Below are 16,952 nucleotides of genomic sequence, written 5' to 3'. Positions count from 1 at the left end.
ACCCAGCCTAGAAATTCCTTAGACAAGTATTTTTTAGCTGAAGAGCATTTAGAAAACAAACCCAAAACTCTTTAGAAAACTCTTTCTTTCAGAGTATTAACATCTCCGTTTCAGGATCATCTCTCAGCAAGCTAAGAAGAAAGCTGGGAGTGCTCTGAGATAGCTTACTCAGCTGTCAACTCTTCTTTCTGTACCATTATCATAGGAGAACGAAGTAAATTAGTTTTCAGCCTACAGAGTACTAAGGTACTTTGTAGGTCAGTGAGGGACCGATCTGTTGCGGTATGTCTGTTGCAAACATGTTGACTGCAGTGCTGGGAAATGCTTACGCTGTACTTGCTGCAGCCCTTAAGCTGGCTGGCCTTGGTTTATCAGTCGAATCTGCAGCAGAAGAAAGATCCCTGTGGAGTATTTTACCCTGTTCCACAGATACAGTCACAGCTGATGTCTAGAATGAGACATCTAGTGTTAATTGTATATGTGTGCTAGTCACAGACTCACAGAGTGGAAGTGGTTGGAAGGGAGCTCTAGAGATCATCTAGTCCAACCCTCCTGCCAGAGCAGGATCCCCTAGAACAGATCACACGGGAACAAGTCCAGGGGCTTTGGAAAGTCTCCAGAGCAGGCGACTCCCCCACCTCTCTGGGCAGCCTGGTCAGTGCTCTGTCACCCTCTCAGGGAAGAAGGGCTTCCTCACGTTCAGGCTGAACCTTGTGTTTTCCAGTTTATGGCCATTGCCCCTTGTCCTGTCACTGGGCACCGCTGACTCTTGGCTGGTGCCCCAGTATTTCTCCACCCTCCCCGTTCTTGTTAAGAAAAACATGCTCTGTGCTAGCCATGGGACTGTAAGAGGGCTTCTTGGCTTTCTGTTCTTTAGTGTTTCCTTTTCCAAACGATGTTTTGCAAACAAAGCAAAAACCTGTAAATTCCACTTGAATGTTTTGACTGTGTGAACCTGTAAAACAGTCACTTCAAACCTTGTGAGAGAAAAATTACTGAATGGGTAGCTAAACTGTATGACCTTCTTTTTTAACGGGTAGGTTCATCCTGACAATGAGGACTGGACCTGTTTTGAACAGTCAGCAAGTCTGGATATAAAATCTTTCTTTGGTTTTGAAAGCACAGTGGAAAAGATTGCCATGAAGCAGTACACCAGCAATATTAAAAAGGTGAGCTTTGAGTCAGGAAGGAAGTGCCTGGCTCTAAGTTACCAGAAGACAATGTGGCTGCTGCTAAGTAACAGGCCGCTGTGCTCAAAGAGCTGGGCTGTGTACTCTTTAGCCTGGGGCAGCGTGCGTGTGTAGGTCTGTATTTTCAAGTGGAATCTTTAGGTCCGGCCATTTAATGGGTTTCCAGCCCAATCCTAGCGGTGTCTAAATGGGTGTTTTTTAGTAGCTGAAGTAAACTTTCCTTTTTGAAGGGAAAAGAAATAATAGAATACTACCTGAAGCAGCTGGAGGAAGAAGGAATAACTTTTGTTCCTCGCTGGACTCCTCCTGTTGCATGTAAACTGGAGAGCAGTACGTCCCACACGAGACGACCGGTTTCACCCGCTATTAATATACCAGACTCTGCCACAAAGGAAGGCTTGAGCAATAAGGAGATCCTCAACACCTCAAGCAGCCCCTCGGAGCCCACAGCAGGAACGCCAGATGGTACGGTGGTCTGACTTGTTTCCGTGGGATCCTTTGTACTGTGGAGGCTCTCTGCACTATGCTGTTTCTCAAGCTGAGAATCTTCACATTGGCTCTTTGTTTGGGAACACACAACGTTAAAGGGCAGGCTTGCAAAGCAGTAACATGTGGGACAGCTTGGATAGCTGTTACAAGCTGATCTTCGTTACATAAAGATCAGACCTGAGTGGAAAAACTTCACTTTGCTTGTTCATTAGATTGCAAATGGATGACCTGTTTCTTGCCTTGAAATTCAGGGATGAGTCTAGCTATAGGAATAATGGGGAGGAAAGGGCTGAAGCTTCCCTGGACACAGTCTTCTGTTGTATTTTCCTTCCTCTGTTAATAAAGGGATTTGGGACAATTCTTGCACTGGGAGATTTAGAGGAAAGCTTCTCAAAGTATTTCCAGAAGCAGCAAGCCCTGTGGTGCTGTAGATTGACAAACCTGAATATATGGGCAAAATGCTGTTATAAATGTCTGGTTTTCCTCCCTTCTCAGTTGCAGAAGGAGAATTCATCTAAGATGACTGTGTATGTTGCCTTGCTCCTCTTTTCATTGGTACAAAACTTTATTCAGTTCTGAGTGCACAGAACACAGAGCGACTGCTTCTCTGCTTCAGATGTCAGCATGTAAGATCATGTGCTGCTTTGGTCGGTTCAGGACCACTCTAATCACATGTACATCTCCTTTTAGACAAGCTAGATGCAGACTACATCAAGCGGTATCTGGGTGACTTGACACCAATGCAGGAGAGCTGCCTCATCCGACTGAGACAGTGGCTCCAGGAGACGCACAAGGGCAAAGTGAGTTACAGTTGGTCTCATGTGACTCTCTCAGAATGTGTGATATGCAAGGTAGCCCTGATGAAGCATCATGCCACACCTCCTGTGGCTGTTCCTGTTTCGCCACGATCAAAACCTCAATTAAGTCTATAAAATGGCAATAGAGCTTCATTGACTGCAAGCTGCAGTGCTTAAATGATTAGTGGGACTGCCTCTCAGCACAACATCAGTTTTATAAGTCTGTCTGATTCTACAGTAACTTCATTTTTACATATGTTTGTTTTGGCCAAACAGCATTTCCTCAAATCCGTGTCCCTAAGTGCAGTGCTGAAAGGGAAGCAACGTGGCCGGTTAAAGCACTGATAGCAAGGCTGGGGGTTTTCCAGTGGCTTGTGATTTGCATGTATGTCTCAGCTTCCTTCTACTCAGCAATGAAAGACAGTCTGTGTTTTGTCCTGACATTTATTTAAATTGGACTGAGCTAGTATGGTCAGACAGGTGGAAATGAGAACATTAGAGTTCATGAATTGTTTTATATCGTAGGAAGGTAGCTGCGGTACCTGGCAGCGCTCCGGGTTTTGTTACAAAGACTGATTTACATCATAAACTTCAGTGCTCTTGCATTGGTGCAGGGCTGCACTTGTCAGCTTCTGTTGTTCGTTTTGCTCGTTCTGTTTCAAACCTTGAATACAAATTTAGGTTTGGGTTTGTTGTAGTGTGGTTTGTTTTTTTTTTTTTTAAATAGATCCCAAAGGACGAGCACATCTTAAGATTCCTGCGTGCCCGGGACTTCAACATTGATAAAGCAAGAGAGATCCTTTGCCAGTCGCTGACGTGGCGTAAGCAGCACCAGGTAGACTATATTCTAGACACTTGGAACCCTCCTCAGGTGCTCCAGGATTACTATGCAGGCGGCTGGCATCACCATGACAAAGGTATGCTCTATTGTGGAGATTGAACAGCCTTTTTATGGTCTGAATTAAAGGTGATAGTTGTTCCTCTGTTAACTAGACCTGACTGAAAAGATGGTTGCAACTGCTCAGTTGTTCATGTGCTAAATGCCTTTAAATTGCTGTTTCCAGCTCCTTAGTTGGTGAAGGCAGACTTCTAGGTCCTAATCTTTCTGACTAATACTGACATACTTAACACTGTAAAGAGCTCTGCTTTGCCAGTAGCTTACAGTTATTAATTGCACTTCTGTGATGCTTACAAGGGAGTTATGCAAATGCTGAGTATTCTCTTTCCAGTGATTAAAAGGTGTTTGTAAATAAGTGTATCTTTTAAATCAACTTATTTCTGATGCTGGATAAGTCTGCTGATGGCATAAATGAATATTTATTTGGCATTACAATCAGCTTAATGATGAGAAGTGGGATATTGCAAAAACATCAAATTGAGAAGGTTTATTTAAGAAGGGAAGAGCTTTGGCTGAATGAATTCCTTTCACACGGTGAGCCACGGCCAGATCTTTAGGCCAGACAACTACGCCTGACACACTCCCCTATCCCTCCCCTTGCTTTATCGTGCACTGATCTTGCTGCTAATACTTGCTCAGAAATGAAACGTTTTGGAATCTGTTGCTTGAAGCGAGCTGGGCTCTTTAGATAAGGAAATGCTGTCTTACTGTGAGCTATCTGTGTTCTGGTTTAGTCTTGTCCCCGCTAGGCACCATTGTTTCTGCTAGCTCTTCCTGTTACCAGAAGTGTATGAAACAGGACAGGATGCTGTCAGCAGCAGTGGCCAGGAGACAGGGAGGACACAGCAGAAGTTTAACCACTGTAAAGCTGAAGGGATTGAATGGCTCTCCCCTGCTGCTTTGGGTTTGACAGACCTCAAACAGAATATGGAAAATGAGAATGTGCTGGTAAAGGCTGTATGGGAAAAACCTGTGAATAAGCTCTGCCTTTTCTGTCAGTTCTTGTCCTCACTTTGCAGAGTTCCACTGTCAAAAGCACATATCTGCCAGTGAGTAGAAAGAATGCATCAAAGGGTTCTTTAATCTTTTTTTTTTTCTGAGAAGTTCTTGAGTCTTGTGGTGAACTTCATACTCCCTCCCTTCTCCTGCAGTTCCTCTGGTCTTCTTTACAGCACGCCCACAAGTAAAGCATGGGTTTGTCAATAATGGAAACAGGATTTCAAGCCCGAGCATTCCTCTATAATTTCAGTTTTTACAGTGGTAGGTTCTTTTTTTAAACCCTCTTTTCTAGTATTGCTCCTTTCCTCCTACATGTGCTGAATGTGCCAAACTTAAGCTGGCTGAATTCTGTACAGCTTTTAGTGCTAAAGCAAAGGCAGCAGAGGTCACGAAGCACGTGGTCTAGAGCGAGCTATTAGCACAAAGGGGAAGTTCTTGGTCTGGCTTGCAGTTAGCACAGTTACCTATACATCTGAGTGGCTTTTATTTTGACAGGAACGCTTCAGTCAAATGTGTTTTTAAATCACAAAGCTGTAATGGAATATCAAATACACAGGGATAAAACAGCACTGCCAGTTGAGACTTTCCTTCGTGTGTCATTTGGGTGGACCAGGGTTAGTAAACTTTTTGGTTTGGGATGTGTGTGCATCTGTGAGGGAGGGAGACCTGCTATGAAGCTTAATAGCACTTTTTGTTTAGTGTTTCGAAAGCTAAACAGCCCATTACAAGATAAGAGTGTGCTGATGTTAAAATAACTATTTGTTGTAGACCACCTGATACAATACGAAATACTATGAACTTCCATGGGGTAGTGTCTGCTAAATAAGTAACTTGCCTTGACCCTGCAGTTTTGGTGCTGGGGTTTTTTTTTGTCTGGTGTTTTGGGTTTTTTTAAGTAACACATTCAACGGTTTCTTTCCTTGTGTTCCAAAGGACTTAATGATAATTTGATACCTCTTTGCAGTTGTTGGAGAGAAGTGAAGCTAAACAGACAACAGGACTTCAGGGAGATTTTTACGTGGAAAGCTTTTCTTATTTGTTATTTTCTGTCCTAGCATATTCAGTTTTAGAAGTTGGTTATTATTTAGTTGGTGTGCTGGAAGAGATGGAGCAAAGCTTTAAAAATGCATTACAGCTTTGGGAGGAGGATGGAAGGCGTTTTGGACAACCAGCTCCTACTACAAAGAGCCAGAAATGCGAGGTTTGATTCTCAAATTCAGCCAGTGTGGTGGTTTAGCTTAATGAGTTTGTATCCTGGATGGTATCGGGATGCCCCGGTATGCAGGAGGATGATGGTGAGAAGGCAGGGCTTCGAAGGCAGAGGGTCCAGCTGAAGCTGATCTCTGGAACAGCGTCTGTTCCCACCGGGCTTAATCTGCATAAGCAAGCTGTGTGCCAGTTCCTCGTAACATGTAATGACATCGCTGAAGGGTGTGACTTCAGCAAATACTGCAGAAAGCAAGTCTCTGGGCTAACACTGTGTTTCATTCATTCCCAGAACTCAGGGTAGGCACTTTTTCGAAAACATAGCTGTAAGCTATCCAGAGCAGTATTGTCATGTGTGACACAAGGCTTTCAGCCGTCATTGCAGCTCTTCAGTTACACTAACCAGCTAAAGCTTTTCCTGTGTCATAGCTGTCCTGGAAGTTAATTATAGTCCTGTATCTTTAATGGTCTTGTGCGTGCCAATGTACTTGTTGAAGCCCTTTGGACTTTTCTTGCAGATAGAGGAGCTATTTTTGCATCAAGATGTCTCCAGTAAACGTTTGCAGTTCATTTACAGGCAATCTTCTTGCTTTAGCCGGACAGGGTAAAGTTTCTACTGCCATGTGCTCCAGGTTTCCCTCTTCCAGCTGTACAACAAAGTTTGAAATGACTGGCTTTTTTTCCATGTGGATTTTTAGCATAAAACTATCTCACACAAACTGTCTGTTACTGTAAAAATAAGGGTTATGTTGATATATTTGTTCTCATTATTCAGATGGTCGCCCGCTCTATGTGCTGAGATTGGGACAGATGGATACCAAAGGCTTAGTGCGAGCTCTTGGGGAAGAGGCCTTGCTTCGATACGTAAGTATTTTTGGAGCCAGCAAGTTGCTAACAATGTGATATTTTCATTTAGAAATTTCCTCCTCTGCCAGAACATTCATCATGCTGGATATTTTGATGTACTCTCTGGCCGTCTGTTTTTGGTTTGAGTACATCTGAAAGCTCCTGGTAGCGGATCTTCTGCATTCTTTCCAACTGCAAACTGATGGCGGAAAGGCGTAGCTCTTGGCAGCTCTTAGAGTTACTGGTTAGCATTTTCACAGGTTCTTCTGCAGTTTGTGCAGAGCTTCAAACTTAAGAGAAAATGCCGTGCTCAGATTTTGTCAAGCCTGTACTTCAAGGACAAGAATAATTTATTTTTAAAGAGAAAGTACTTGCCTACAATTCTGCCTTCTCTAACGGCATCACTCAGACTATTATAGTGGATCTACTCAGTTTCTAAGCAGAAAGCTGGCAGAATTCGAGGTTTGCAACAATTTTTTTGCCTCCTAGTAATGACAGTCACAGCCATAGTAACCACTAGAAGCAGGGGCTGGATTTTACTTTTTCCTCTTCCGGTGGCATTTCCAGGCACATAGTAAATTTCGTTTGTTTGCCCTAGTTCTGTTTCAAGGTTACTTTCTATGACTTAAAAATGGCCTTTAATTTCTGAGTAAAGAGGAGATAAACTCTTAAAGGGTCAGAAGCGTAGGGAAACTTCTGGTCTGTATCACTTCTGGGTCTCAGTTTTCAGGAGGATGTTGCTTACATTTTACTGTTTTTATGGAAAGGGAAGTTTATTTATCAACAAGATCAACCAGTGGGGTAAATGTAGTGATTTCTACTTCATTCTCTGGAAAAAAAGATTTGTGCTGGTTTGAGCTTGTAGTTTTAATTAGTCTTTGGTTATAAATGGTTTTTTTCTTTATTCCATCTACTGAGTTTAAGGCTGTCTTCTCTAAACAACACATTTTCTTCTACAGGTTCTTTCAATAAATGAAGAAGGACTGAGGCGATGTGAGGAGAATACAAAAGTATTTGGCAGGCCAATAAGGTAAAATAGAAGTGGATCTGCTCTTTGGGAATTTCCTGATTTCTTGGGGGGGTGGGACATCAGTCAAAGTGATGCTGCTGAGCAAGGTTTATTAAATGGAACAGGCAAGGGGTAGGCTGTGTGTCTGACCTGCAGATAACAAGCACAGTTACAGCTAACTGAGCCTCCCCAGTTAGGCGAGAGTGAATCTGTGCGGTCAGGCCTGAGGGCACCACGCCACCTGCTCCAGCAGCTCGGTGTCGTGCTTCTGCTCTCTTCCACTGCTGTGTGTCTGCAAAGCAGGGCAGCTGAACTCCCATTTCTGTTTCTTGGGGATTTTATAGACACATATTAGTACAGGCTTCTAAAATAAAACTCAGGCTGTGATAATACATGGATAACCTTTCTAGTAGTTTCAAGTGTTCTCATGTCACTTGTTCATCCATAGCCCGTACGAAGGCTCGTTACACTCAGTTCTTGTTTGCATTCTCCATTTGTGGTTACTCAGTTCTTGACCCGAGGTGAGGTCGCGAAGGTCCTCTGAAACCTGGGGTCTAGTTTTCCAGGTACTGGTGTGACTGGATGTGAAGCTCAGTCAAAAATGGCTTGCTGTCCCACCTTTAAGTCGTTGTAGGGGTCGCTTAGGAAAGTGTTGACTGCAAAACAGATTTAAGGGTGTGGAATAAATGCAGGATTAGCCCCAGAAAGAAAATGTTTCTTGGATTCTTTTCACCTTCTGACTTCTTCCCTTAATCAGTAAAGGTTCAGGGACACATGGTATGTCTGCTTGTCTTATCCTGGTCCAAGAACTTTCTGTCCTAGCTCTCAGTGGGAGGTCAGATCCAAGAGATGGATTTCATGCCTGTAACTATGAAATTGTGCTGCCTACTGCATCTTCATTTGTAGATGTAATCCTAAAGGACTGCATATTAAACGGTTAAAGTGACACGGAGCAGTGTTTGCTGTTCACAGAAGCTGTGTGCATCATTCCATGGATGCTGGCTGGGGCAGCGCAGCTGTAAATCTTGAATTCGTGCCCAGGGCGAGACCCGAACTTGGAAAGTAACTAAAGCATATGCTGAAGCTCAGTATTCAGAATTAAGAACATACCTCTTCCTATAGAAAAAGCTTCCCTCCCTGAGACCTGACAACAGAATCAGCTTTGTCGTGTAACGGCGCTGTTACTGTCCTGTGTCAGTAGGAAATCTGCGCCATGAATATTAAATGGCTTCATGGCAGCGTGGCCACTTAATTGATTTCCCATTAGAAGCAATGGTTTCATATTTGGGTGGGCGGTTGACAGGCTCTTTCTTTGCTTCGTGTTAACCTTCACCTGGAGTCTGGAATGTCTTGGGGGGGCAACGCACGTGATGTGCAATGTGATCTTGGCACATCCTCTGTGACCGTGCTTGGCCCGCTCTGAGAAAGTTCAGCTCTAAGGATCTTGAACTCCAGAGTCTACAGGTAACACAAAGTAAGGAGGTAAAATAGAAGAAACAAAACCATGAAGTGGGGTCCACACATTTTGGTACTTTAGACACTTGCATAAGAAAGGAGAATTTTGCTGCCATTGAGATTTTTCTTTTTGTCTTTCTCAAATTCAGCTCTTGGACATGTCTAGTAGATCTAGAAGGCTTGAACATGCGGCATTTATGGAGACCTGGTGTCAAAGCATTGCTAAGAATCATTGAGGTGGTTGAAGCTAATTACCCTGAGACTTTGGGTCGTCTTCTAATCCTGAGAGCACCTCGAGTATTCCCAGTTCTTTGGACACTGGTATGTTTGTAATTCAAGTCATTCTTCAGCGCTCCGAGTACACTGCTACATGCTTGCAGTTTGTAAAAGCACTTTAGAAATCAGGCTTTATAAGCAGGAAATGTTACTGTTTGGAAACATCTCTCATAGATGGAATCCTGGAATGGATTTAAAGACACTGCCTAAGAACTTGCTTACATAGTTGGTCATTTTATCTTCTTTATATTGTGAATTTTGCATACCAAGGGTGGTAACACTTAATGCGATCAAACTGGTTCCTTCCAAATTGACTCAAGAAAAATGGGGGAGCCTAATCTCTTCTGTTTTTTCTTTGTAGGTTAGTCCATTCATTGATGACAACACTAGAAAGAAATTCCTTATTTATGCTGGAAACGACTACCAGGGTCCTGGGGGACTGCTGGATTACATCGATAAAGAAATTATCCCTGATTTTCTTGGTGGAGAGTGCATGGTATGAATATAAACTTGTGCATATAGCAACTTATTTGTGGGTTTTTATTCTCCTGCTCCTCTAAACAAAGAAGCCTAGAAGCGCAGGATGATTCCGAATGTGGTTTGGAGGCAGGAGCTATGATGTAGGGTTCCAGGCTTAGTGTTTTCTTCCAGATCCACTTTAAAAAGAGAAGCACAATACATTTTTACAGTGAGTATCATATCACTTATCAAAGTAGCCAGGCATGGTTAAAAGCCATGGTCTCTGTTATCTGTCAGGTTCAAGCAGACATGGTAGCACAGCACTGGGCAAGAGCTGTCACCATCAGCTAATCAGAAGTGTCTGCGGCACCTAAAAAGAACTGATAACATAGGGAGCCCAAGGAAACACGTGGCACATCCGCTAACAGGGCTTAACAGTCACATGTCCTAACGCAATACGTGCGTTGACCACAACAAACCAAACAAGTGGTTTTACTGCAGGATACTGTAATTTCTCAATCCCTTGTCATGTGCTTTCCTAGCTGCTTTCTGCCTAGGCTGTGGGTGTCAGTGGAATCTGTCATTTTAACATCACAGTGATACTGTAAGGTTTGTTTTCCCTGTGATGTTTCTGACAGCGCAGGCTCACTGGTGTGTCTGAGGTGTAGGAGAGCAACTTGAGCATTTTCTGGAGAGTCCATCACAGTTAACACTTACATGGAATGTTTTTCTCTGGACTTAACTGTGTTAAAATATAATTTCAGGCTTGCTTTTTAAGCCCTTGTACACTTTCTAGGTTCATTTCTGTACCATTCTTGAAAATGCACCTGGGTCTGTTCAAATACAGTCTCGCACTCTAACGAAGGACTGTTGGACGTGTTGGAGTAGAGCACGTGTTTATCTCCAGCGGGCTGCTTTTTGCTGCAGCGGTAGCTTTTGCTGGAGAGAATTTGTGCTATCTAATTTGGAGCCTGGGAAGCTGGCAGAATCCACTGCTTAAGTAAGCAAAGGTCAATGGTACCAGAAAGCAGATTGCTACAATACTTCCTGCTGGTCACAGACAGTAATAGTCTCTTTCTCCTCTTCTTTGCTTCTGGATATTTAAACAAAATTGACTTCTCAAAGATGCTTCCAATTCTCTGTTGTAATTCAGTTATCAAAGACTCCTACTGCCCCAAATGCTTCTGTGGAACCTATTTCTGATCAGATAGGTGTCTAACTTCATTACTAGAGACTTCTTGAAGATGATTGCTTAGGGAAGTTTTGTAATTGGTTCCCGTACTGCGCTGTCAAGACAGTTGTAACTTGAAAACTGTTACCTTTCTGGCTGCAATATCCTTTTATCTGTTTGGAAACTTACTGAATCTCTTCACTGTCCTTCGTCCTTAAATTTACCCAGTTCTTTCAGGTCTCTGTAGGCCATATTTTTTAGGCTGTCACTATTGCTGCTTTCCTCAGGACTCTGAAGTGGCTCACATCTTTCTTCAGTGTAGGGCAGTATGAGTGATGGCTGTGGCATTTGCACAGGCATTCTCCGTGGTGGTGGCTGTTGTGTGTATACATGGTCTGTTCCTCTGGTGTCTAGATCTGCAGACTCACCTAAACTAGGTCATTGTAAGATACCTGTATGCATGTATGATGTACAAGCTATAAAATTACTTGAAAACTCTGTTCGTATCTCATTCTTCAGAGTACTTGTTTTATGGGAGGATTTTGTTTCTGAAGGTAGCAGGCAGAGAGCGTGACAGGGTGTGGATGTACAGAGGGGATACTTTCTAATGGCTGTTTATGCTTTTAGTGTGAAGTACCAGAGGGTGGGCTGGTCCCCAAGTCCCTCTACCGGACAGCAGAAGAGTTGGAAAATGAAGACATAAGGCTTTGGACTGAAACAATCTACCAGTCTGCAAGTGTCTTCAAAGGAGCGCCGCATGAGGTACGGTCGCAGCCTCCCCTGCTTTTCTTGAATCTCAGCCCTCTGCTCTGGACTGTCTCTTGCACTGAAAGTGGGTTAGAACTGGATTATTTAGTTGCCATGCTTCCACCTTGTTCTTCTACAGTTCTGGTGCATAATGATGCTTTAGTTTGTGACCATTCCTGGTATCGTCTTGTTATTTAGAGAATATCACTGGTTTTCATTCTATGCAAAGCAATATTGTTCTAAGCAAGGACAAACAATATTCTCAGAAGCTACTTGAGAGCTTCTGCAAGTCATGTGTTGAAATAAGGATGCTCCATCCGGAGAGAATTTGCATCCACACTGCCTTCTTAAAAGTCTAAGTTAGGCCCAGCAACAAAACCTCGGGATTTTGTTGCCTTTTCTGGTAAAAGTTTCTGTCTTTAGTGAGCAAATTGCTAATATCTAATATGACTTTTCTGTCTCAGGTGCTCATTCAGATTGTGGATGCCTCATCTGTGATCACATGGGATTTCGATGTGTGCAAGGGCGACGTTGTTTTTAACATCTTTCATTCCAAACGAGCCCCACAGCCTCCTAAGAAGGACTCTCTGGGAGCTCACAGTATTACATCTCCTGGTGGGAACAACGTCCAGCTGATAGACAAAGTCTGGCAACTGGGGCGTGATTACAGTATGGTGGAGTCCCCTCTTACCTGCAAAGAAGGGGAGAGTGTGCAGGTAAGACTGCGGAATCCTTGTGCAGGAGCAGGTGGAAACCAGCTCCAAAACTAGACGCTCTAATTCACAATCGTTATTGATGACCGAGTGGTGATTCAGCCCTGGACTGTCTGCTTGCTTTTGGCCGACATTTCAGCTTGTGTTCCTAGCTGCATGCTGCAGGGAACGGAGATGGTATTTACGTGGGGTCTGCTGTGAGGGGGAGGTTGCATCAGGCTGGCAGTGATCGAGATTGATCAGCAAGGAGTATAGGGAAGCCACCTAGAACAGAGTGCACATCCAGAAAGTAGCAAGATGTGCTTTGTGCTGTAGTTTGGGCCATTATTTTCTGAGGCAAACCGTCTGTGCTTGAAGAATATGAGAGTGTCTTAAGTCAGCAATGAGAGAAGTCTGGAAATTAAGACTGAGCTTCTGTGTGTTTGTCCCTTGAACACTGGGGGAAAAAAACCCTTCAGGAACTGTGGCCATTCGGAGCTTCCTATGGCCAAGGTTCCTGAAGGGTTTGTTTTTGTGGCACTTGCAACCTATCCTTTAATTACCAAGTTGGAAATTACATGCAGCATGTTTACAATCACACTCTGCCACTGCTGTTCCTTTTGACTTGAAATAAGAGTTGAACAGCCTTTGAAAAAGGAGTTCCTGAAGTCATCTCATTGGAAACACTAAACTGGAAATATGGGCAGTGGCCTCTTGAACTGCACTTTCTCTGTGAGGCAGGAGCCTCCACTGCTCTTTTCAGTCTCCAAGGACAGCTGCTAATAAAACTGAATGGAACAAATGGATATTGTTTTAAACAAGAGCTTTGTCCTTTGAGTGTATGTAAATCCTAACCCCTTGACACTGTCCAAACCAGAAGGAACCGCTGCCGTTCTGGCATAAACGCGCTGTGTGGGGAGAGCTGACCAGCACTTCCCTTTGGCTGAAGAGCTGAACTATTGGCACTAGGGAAAAAAAATTCTGGCCATGTAGGAAGTTTTTCTAAGCTTGGAAAAGAAACTTCAAGCCTACAAATCTTTGTGTTTAACAAAGTCAATTTTCAATTTTTGCTGCGGCTGCTTCTAGGGATCGCATGTGACCAGGTGGCCTGGCTTCTATATTCTCCAGTGGAAATTTCATAGCATGCCTGCCTGTGCTACAACCAACCTGCCTCGCGTGGATGATGTACTAGCATCTCTACAGGTCTCCTCTCACAAATGTAAAGTTATGTACTATACAGAAGTAATAGGATCTGAAGATTTCAGGTATGTCTGGCCAAGGTTCATGCAAGTCAGCCGATGTCACGCCTTTCTGATACTTAGATGATCAAGCCAGTGTCAAGTTCACTTACAAACAATTCAGTTTTGAGGGCTTGGTGTTTCCTTAAGCCTCAGAAAAACCCACCGATACACAAACAAAATCAGTACTGGCACTGGGGGCATCTAATGTATAAAAGGGGTTAATTAGTTATCTCATTGTAATCATCATTGGTCACTTTGCTCTGCTTTGAAAGCGTTGTGTGAATCGTTGGGCTTGGCAAGTTGTCATGTAGAAATAGGTGCCACTCAGAATGGAATTGAGTCCGTTCAGTTGCCTGCCAGTTGATGTACTCGACAAACTAGTGCTCGGTCTCCTTGAATAATGTGGTTTTTTGCAAGGTGTCCCCACTGTCCTGTGTGGTGAGGCAGAAAAGCTTTTAAGTATCTGCACCAAAGCCATTACTTGCTTTTTAGTCAGTGTGGAAACAAATACAATGTAGATACATACCAGAAATTAAAATCCTTTTATTTTCTAAAGCTTAGAACTAATTTTGTCTTTTATTGTAGGGGATCTATGACCAGCCTTGAATCAAGCCACAGTGGATTCTCCCAGCTCAGTGCTGCCACCACCTCTTCTAGCCAGTCCCATTCCAGCTCCATGATTTCCAGGTAGTGCCACAACAGATGAAAAGCAAATGGATGAGATGGCTGGACCCTCGCCTGTGGCAGCTGACTGCGATACCGCATATTCACCGGGCAGTTGCGCAAAAAAACCCCACCCCACAGAAGCCTTTTATAGATAGTAAAGTAGCTGTTTGAATTTTAAACTTAGTGGTTTTGATCCTTGTTAGATCCAACAGCTTGTCTCTTTAACCCTTTTTCCTAACTCAGCCATAAATATTTTTGCAAGCGTGCTTGCACAAATCCTAACTCTGAAACAAGGGCTCTCATTGAAAGGAAAAATAACCAGTGCATCATTTAAGAATAATTTTTTTAACTGTGTAAATGTTAAAAAGTAAAAGTAAAAAAAAAAAAAAAAGGAAAACCCTACCAAAAATGCTGTGTAGTGCATTAGAGATCAACTGCAAGTCTCCTGTCAGGACATTCCTTGCCATCTGAAGGATTTCCCCTGTGATACTTCCAGTGCTGCAAACTCTTCTCCCATTGCCACTGAGTGATGTCCGAGACAAAGAATAGCAGTTGCCAGATACTTGACTTTGTGAGTCCATTTTTTTCAAAGCATGCCCACGGAGCTGTGGCCAGGCTGTAAACACTAATACCTTTTGTATGAGCACATTTTTGGGGAATTTGAGCTCTGGGTCTCGATGGGTTAAAGCAACTCCTCCTTTCCTTGGATTTGTGCCTGAAGCACTGCAGAGAGAGAGGCAGAGAGCAGGCTCTCCCTCGCTGTGTCACGCTGGGATGATCCAGAATTGGTCTGAGGATTTGTTCCCAGCTCTGTGCTGGAGCTTCGCTCTACTTCTTAGTACACCCCATGTGAATTGATTTTACTGAGACACTGTTCTTATCAGGAATTTATGCAGAGCTTAAGCTTGATTCCTAAATCCGTCTAAAGGAGGTATGGCTTACATCCTTCATATGCACTGTTCAATCCTTCTTGCCTCCTATCCTTCCCTGTGTACGTCACGGATAGAGCACTTCAGTTCGGAGCAGCGGGAGCTTTAACGTAGGCAGGGAGCACAGGGATCTTCCCTCTGGTGATACAGCGATACGCCCTAAGCAGTGCCTGCTCGACCATCTCGGCTATTGCTGCTGCCAGTGGTGAACAGCCGTGTCGGGTTTTGTCCCTGTTCCACCCAGGCCCAAGCAATACTCCTTGAACTCTTTTTGCTACAGTCTGTTCAGGTATTCTTCCACTTGGAGCCCGCTCTCTCCCCCACACACAGAAAAAAGGCACAAAAGACTGAAGTGCTGAGCAAAGTGCTGTCAGCAGACAGCTACAGACAGTATCTGGCAGTGGAACAGAGGATTTTAGGCTGAAACGCTGCAGGATTTGCATCTGCTTGGTCTTTCCTCACCCTCTTAGAGCTACCCTATCCATCCAAAAGGAGCTACTGTGCTGGCTGCAGTCCCTTCTGGAAAGCTGGATAGGCCCTGTTGAGTGTTGGGGAGGTAACGCTGTTGTGGGTGAGTGCTAGAGGAGCTTGTGGAGGTGTACTGCACTTTCAAAGGAGAACTCAACATACTGCATGCCCTGCCTGAGGAAAGCTGGTTCTGACCTCTGTGTAAGTCTTTATAAGTGCAAAGCTTCCGAGAGGCAGGTTACCACCCTCTAAGAACACCTCTCCTGCAGAGCAGTTCTGGCTGTGGAATGAGGCAGACAGCTCACACAGAAGTATTTTAGGAACAGATTTAGAGGTGCTGAGAGCCCTCTCTCCTTAAACTGAACCATACTGGTCTATTTTGTCTTTTTAGGACTTAGAAATTGAAGATAGGGGTTAGAGTGTTGCTCAGATTGCCGAAGCGTGCTGTTGTGCAAGACAGGCCACCACTCCTCACCCAGCACCCCCCGCGGCAGACAGCCACGCCGTGCCTCTCGGGCTGCTCACCTGAGCTGTCTGCCCAGGAGGGACCCAGCGTGCTGAAGAGCTGGTTTGATTCTGGACCAGCAGGAACCAGTATTCCCAGGCGCAGGGGAGCTAGTGCAGCCGGAGGCACAGGGAGGTTAACTGAGTGGCACTCGTGGCTCTTGGCGAATGCCACTTGCCGTTTACCAGGCTGTAAGGGTTGAAGATGGTCCCCTTTCTCTCTCTCTCTCTCTCTCAGATGGCGATTTTGCTGACAGCTGTAAAGAAACTGCTTCATTCGACACTCCACATCTGTCCAGAGGTGTCTGGCTTTTTTTTTTTTTTTGAGTTGCAGTCACTTTTCAAGTCTGAAGATCTGTGTTTGTTTTTCACTTGAGCTGGCTCAAAAGTGGCACTTTGGGTTTTTCCTGCTGTTAGCACATCTTTTAGAGCTCAAAGCACATGACAGCACAAACAGCTGGGGAGATAAAAGCCTAGGAAAACAGTAGTTAACCCTCCTCCAAGCAAAGTGCTGTGGCAATATGACTTGGTCACTGCAGTCTGACTAATTAATTTCCCATACCCCGGTCTGTCTTTGTGTGGTATTACTGCTCTTTTTCCTTCTCTCTGCCAACGACCCTTCTGTTGGCTTTTTTCCTTGTTACCAGTGTCCTTCGGCACTTTCCTGCCTGTACTCATGAACTGCATATCAGGTTCTGTAAATGTTTTGTATACATAATACCTCATTCTTGGTAACAAAATACAGATAGTCTTTAAAAGATTTTTTTATCATTATCAATAAATGTGAACTGTTTGGAAAAGAGGGTCAGCCACTTCATTTCACTCATCTCCTGCAAAGCTTCCGGGTTACTTTACCTGCGGGATTCAAGGCTGCTAGAGCTGCTCTGGGGCGGTGCTGTTACGGGGATGC

The 16,952-nt window shown here is 44.0% G+C and overlaps 1 protein-coding gene across 1 annotated transcript in view; it reads left to right on the top strand.

The window, feature by feature from the left end:
- The window catches only part of SEC14L1 (SEC14-like 1 (S. cerevisiae)), a 39,664-nt gene extending 24,922 nt beyond the window's left edge, over positions 1-14,742 (top strand). Inside the window, exons 4-15 of the mRNA XM_010158839.1 lie at positions 1,041-1,169; positions 1,421-1,655; positions 2,370-2,479; positions 3,204-3,393; positions 6,355-6,443; positions 7,385-7,455; positions 9,039-9,210; positions 9,527-9,661; positions 11,423-11,557; positions 12,007-12,258; positions 13,321-13,499; positions 14,061-14,742. Of these exons, the coding sequence (XP_010157141.1) occupies positions 1,041-1,169; positions 1,421-1,655; positions 2,370-2,479; positions 3,204-3,393; positions 6,355-6,443; positions 7,385-7,455; positions 9,039-9,210; positions 9,527-9,661; positions 11,423-11,557; positions 12,007-12,258; positions 13,321-13,499; positions 14,061-14,166 (1,803 nt within the window). The 3' untranslated portion in view covers positions 14,167-14,742. The remainder of the gene's footprint in view (positions 1-1,040; positions 1,170-1,420; positions 1,656-2,369; positions 2,480-3,203; positions 3,394-6,354; positions 6,444-7,384; positions 7,456-9,038; positions 9,211-9,526; positions 9,662-11,422; positions 11,558-12,006; positions 12,259-13,320; positions 13,500-14,060) is intronic.
- The last annotated feature ends 2,210 nt before the right edge of the window (positions 14,743-16,952 follow it).

The sequence above is a fragment of the Eurypyga helias genome, unplaced genomic scaffold, assembly GCF_000690775.1.
Source record: "Eurypyga helias isolate BGI_N326 unplaced genomic scaffold, ASM69077v1 scaffold12139, whole genome shotgun sequence".
NCBI lineage: Eukaryota > Metazoa > Chordata > Aves > Eurypygiformes > Eurypygidae > Eurypyga > Eurypyga helias.
This window is presented reverse-complemented; position numbering and strand designations above follow the sequence as displayed.